General features: G+C 40.8%; 2 protein-coding genes across 4 annotated transcripts in view; one reads left to right on the top strand and one right to left on the bottom strand.

Moving 5' to 3' along the window:
- atp6v0a2b (ATPase H+ transporting V0 subunit a2b) overlaps nt 1–4,001 on the bottom strand; it is a 21,890-nt gene extending 17,889 nt beyond the window's left edge. Inside the window, exons 1-3 of one of the 2 annotated variants that reach the window (XM_083527344.1) lie at nt 3,350–4,001; nt 539–617; nt 151–248 (exon numbers count right to left, since the gene is read on the bottom strand). In XM_083527344.1, the coding sequence (XP_083383470.1) occupies nt 151–248; nt 539–617; nt 3,350–3,466 (294 nt within the window). In that variant the 5' untranslated portion in view covers nt 3,467–4,001. The remainder of the gene's footprint in view (nt 1–150; nt 249–538; nt 618–3,349) is intronic. The other variant, XM_083527343.1, reaches the window with a different exon arrangement.
- A 487-nt stretch (nt 4,002–4,488) lies between these two features.
- The window catches only part of trmt2a (tRNA methyltransferase 2 homolog A), a 5,953-nt gene continuing 5,441 nt past the window's right edge, over nt 4,489–5,000 (top strand). The window contains exons 1-2 of one of the 2 annotated variants that reach the window (XM_083527375.1): nt 4,489–4,634; nt 4,780–5,000. The exon at nt 4,780–5,000 is cut by the window's right edge and continues 130 nt beyond it. In XM_083527375.1, coding sequence (XP_083383501.1) covers nt 4,798–5,000 — 203 coding nt within the window. In that variant the 5' untranslated portion in view covers nt 4,489–4,634; nt 4,780–4,797. Of the gene's footprint in view, nt 4,665–4,779 lie in introns of both variants that reach the window. The other variant, XM_083527376.1, reaches the window with a different exon arrangement.

Genomic DNA, 5,000 nt, shown 5'->3' with positions numbered 1-5,000 from the left:
AAAAAGAAGTAAAAACGAGACAAAAAGCAGCTTTGACTGTAGAACCAGAACCATCACGCCTCACACGTGCTTCTCACACGCTCACATTTACTCCCGTGAGCCGTGTGTGTGTGTGTGTGTGTGAGAGAGAATGAGGCTCTGTAATCCTACCATAATTCCCATCACATGTTTGGGCAGCGGAGCCACAGGGTTCACCTCGTCCTCAGGCAGAGCGATGTCTGATTTCTTGATCTCCCTCAACAGATATCCTGTGAGAAAAACACACACACACACACACACACACAAAGTATTAAAGAAATTCCAGTAACCAAAGCAGCCTGAAAGCAGACGGATCCTAAATCCTGTATTCTGATTGGTCAGAAGCTGTTCTCTAACAGCAGCTGGATATGAACACTCCATCGTTTCTATAGCAACAGCTCATTCAAAAATGCTGAAGGACGACAGTAAACAGTAGGTAGTAAATATTTCACAAAATTGGTGCATAACCTTTTGTTATTAAAAACATAAAGCTACTATTTTCCACTTTCAACAGCATTACCCAGAATCCTCTCCATTTCCTCCGATCGCTTGATCTCGTTGACGAATTTGCGCTGGAAGGTGTTAACACTCGGGTTGAGCTGAAACACAAAACGTGTAGAAAATCACACACTACTATACTCCAAAACACCTTTTTACAACGTTTAAAGGGGCAGTAGGTATTAACATGAACTCCGACCACCTGCTCAACTAATCTAAAGCATAAAATCTCAACATGGAATACGCAGCACAGAGATCCATGTTGAGATTTTATGCTTTAGATTAGTTGAGCAGGTGGTCGGAGTTCATGTTAAAAAAATTTTTTGTATTTAAAGGTGCAAGAAGAGACAGTGGAACTATTGAAAGATAAAAAAAAATAAAAAAAAGACATATTGCTGCTTTAAGGAAAACTAGTATAATAAAACTCAAGCTGAAAAACGATGACACTCTTGATAACGCTCAATAAAAATAACATACAGCCGCTTTAAGAGATTGAGAGATATAGTATGTAACAGTAAAAGCAAAGACTCTGAAACTACTGACAAACGTATGCAAAGTTACATACTGCTGCTTTAAAGAAAAATAGTACATTAAATTACAAGGAGGAGCCTTGAAAAGATTCATTACTACAAATTTTGAATAATATAAATACCACATACATGCAGATGCAGAAACCATGTGGGAAAAGATAATAAATAGAACAATTAAAAAAAAATATATAAAATTACATACTGCTGCTTTAAAGGAAATAATATTTAAAAAGTGCAAAGAGAGAAAGAGATTATTACATAGTGCCATTTTAAGAAAACACAAGCTAAAACACTGAAACTATTAAAAGACATCTAGAAAAGTGACATATCGCTGCTTTAAGGTAAACAGCATTTAAAAGTGCTAGAAAAGAATCAGAAACTATCGACAGAGGATTCAAAATTACATACTACTGTTTTAAGAAAAACATAACGTAATTTCTGGACTATTAAACGCACCCATATATAAGCCGCACACACTGAATTTGACAAAGATGTTTATTTTGGACATAAATACGCCGCACCTGTCTATAAGCCGCACCTGTCTATAAGCCGCACCTGTCTATAAGCCGCACCTGTCTATAAGCCGCACCTGTCTATAAGCCGCACCTGTCTATAAGGCGCATGTCTACACTGAAACTAATGAACGTTACACAGGCTTTAATGAAAGACAGTGTCTGTTACACGGCTTGTATCTAAACAGTAGCCTACCAAGAAAGTCATTGTTCACTGTCTTCCTCCTTCCTTTCACAACTATTTCTCTCGGGAGTTTATCTTTTGGCATCGTCGTGCGTTTAAAAATCACCATCGGTGAATCTTTTCTCCCGATGCCGTGCAGCTCAGAACACAGGTGAAGTGTGTTTATATGCCCGGTTGTTTTCAGCGTGACGAATGATTCACATTTCCTGTAGACAGTCCGAGTGAGCGGCAGGTCAAACCTCAGAGGAACATCATCCATATTTATGATGTGGTGCGGCCCGATTCAGTGGGAGCGCATCTGATTTAATATAAAGAGTTTCATTGGTTCACCTGAATCCGTTCTGCGATTTCATTGGTCTAATTTTATGGGGTTCAGTTTTTTGGCTTGAAGTTTGTGAAACCGGGAAAAATCCATAAACGTGAGAAAAAAGTATCGGCTTATAGTCCGGAAAATACGGTAATATAAAACCCTGTAACTGTTGGCAGGTGTGGAGACGTGACATACCGCCGCTTTAAAGTAAACAGGATTCAATAGTGCAGGGACAGAAGTAGAGTATCTCACAAAAGTAAGTGCACCCCTCAAATTTCAGCAACCATTTTAGTGTCTTCTCATGGGACATTACTATAGAAATAAAACTTGGCTATATATTAGTCAGTTTGTATGAGTGCAGATTTACTGTCCGTGTTGGAATTCATGGAATTCATGTTTCCCTCAAAGAACCGCACCTCCACAGTACCAGCTGTACTCATGCAGCCCCAGACCATGATGCTGCCACCACCATGCTTGTCTGTAGCCACAATGTTCTTGGTTCTCCTCACCAGGGCATCTCCACGCATGCTGGACACCATCTGAGCCAAACAAGTTTATCTTCATCTCATCAGACCACAGAACATAGTTCCAGTAACTCATGCTCTTGGACAGGTTGTTCTTCAGCAAACCGTTTGAGGTCTTTCTTGTGAGCAGCGTTAGAAGAAGCTCCTTCTGGGACGATGGCCTGCAGGCTTGTGGAGCACTGACGAGTGGACCTTCTGCAACCTCTAAAGCAACGCTGCAGCACTCATGCGTCTGTTTTATAAAGCAGCTTCTGCACCTGACGCACAGCATGAGGACTCGACTTCTCTGATGGACCCTTGTGAGGTCTGTTCCGTGTGGAACCCGTGTTAGAAAACCCGTTGTCAGTTATTAAGACACTACTGTCTGTATGTTGAGTTCTTACAGATATATAGTATTGTCCTTTTGAGAAGATAAACTACAGGCTGCTGAAATGTGAGGGACACACTCGTGAGATGTATGAGATCCTGTAGACTACTGCTTAACAAAACATTTCTACATGTGTACAAGCAAGAAAAGACCATGAAACTACGCTTAGAGAAACGACATACCGCCGCTTTAAGATAAACAGACTTTCATGAAAGTCTGAAATTATTGACAGACGTCATGTGACATAAGAGTCATAAAATATTCATGATGATGATGATGATGATGAAGAAGAACTTGCTCAGGCTGAAGACTTTAACAGTTAGGACACCAGGATGATCCAGAAGACATTGACTGATGATTTTAAAATGTTATAAATTGACTATAAAAAGGTGTAAAAAGTTCTCACATCTCTGAACTCCACCAGCCCGAGTTCTCCCAGTTCACTGATGCACTCATAAGCCGAGCCGGACTGCAGGAACAGCTGGGCCAAACACACCTCCTCACCCCGGAACAGGGAACCCATTCCGGAACACTCGCGCTCTCCAGCGTCACCTCGGAGCGGGGGAACAGGTCACCTCTCCCGGGGTCTGTTCGCTCTGAGCGGCCGGAGGAACCAGGCGGGGGGGGGGGCAGGTTAACAGCCGCTTCACCTCCGCTTCTCTCTCGCCTTCTATCGGAACGTGACGACGTGTCTTCCTTCTCCGCGACTTTACCCCCGCCTCCTTATCCACATCAACCTCTGATTGGTTGATTCCATTGAGTGACGACTCACCAAACCAATCAGAATGTCGGTTTGATCCTGCTGAGTGACAATTTAACAAACCAATCAGAGTGTTGTACAATCACTCCACAGAAAGGGGGCGGGACTGTTCACTTCATCCGGAAATACGGAGTTGTTTTTATTTGCTTATAAACAAAACCACAAATAAATGTGTTAGACGTGTGTAAATATCTAACATCTTTGACAAAATATACATCTAGCAAACCCAAAACAATGTGCGTTTTTCTGCATTTTGCTTGTTGCAATGTTGCGAACCGCTGGCTAGAAACATGGCTGTGTTTCAAATCGGCGTTCGACCTCTGAGTAGGCGGCCTCGTTTTGTGCGGGTGACGTCGTGTAGCATCTAGTGCGAGTACGCATTTGTGTTTGGGATCGAGCCCTGTTGTCGAACTGGATCTTTTTTTTGTGAGGTTTTTAATCGTTTAAAACATCTTATATTTTTTATATTTTCTTTACTAATCCTAACATTTTTATCCTCAAAGCGACAATACTTTAATATTGGAAGACCACTAATTTGTTATAAAGTTAAGCGGAGAGAGGAACCCCCTAAAAAATAAATAAATAAATAAATAAAAGAACCCGGAAATGATTCTTCTACAATAAAAGTCTGTTTTGAGCGGGATTCAATTGGGTTGAATGTTTTATTATTTTTTCTTTGCAAAAAAAATTAAAAGAAAAAATCCGAGTTTTTTTTTTTTAAATATGCTTTAAAAATATACACATTATGTTGCAAATTAAATAAATATTGAATCGACTGTAATCGTTGTTCTTATTTAGACACGTGGTGCGCAGAGTGAATCCAAGATGGCGGCTTGCATGTGTGTGTGCAAACAGCTGTGCTGATTTTATTTATAATTATTCATCATAATTAATATTACTATTATCATAACTAAGCACTTTGAGGTATCAGGTGGGTGCAGTGAGGAATTGTGTAGTTCAGGTGTGTAAATATAGAATGAGATGGTTTTAGAGTTTTGTGCTGTAAAATGTGGATGGATGTAAACATGTGTAAAGAATAAGCAATAATTAAAAATAAATGTATTTGTGTTTTTCAGTCCATCTCTCAGGTCGTTATGGCCGATGTGCCTCCAGAGTCCTCTGTCCTGAACGAAGAACCCTGCATCAAACCAGAACCTCCACAGGAGAGCAAGCTTGTGGAGGACCCTACAGCAGAAAGAAGCAAGGATGAAGGAGGTGAAGGTGAAGAATCCAGCAGCTCTGACGTCTACCGGTACATCAAGGAGGACCTGTTCACCTCCGAGATCTTCAAGGTGGA

Source organism: Silurus aristotelis (assembly GCF_946808225.1).
Source record: "Silurus aristotelis genome assembly, chromosome: 23".
Taxonomy (NCBI): Eukaryota; Metazoa; Chordata; class Actinopteri; order Siluriformes; family Siluridae; genus Silurus; species Silurus aristotelis.
The sequence above is the reverse complement of the archived record's forward strand: the minus strand, read 5'-3'. Positions and strand labels throughout refer to the sequence as shown.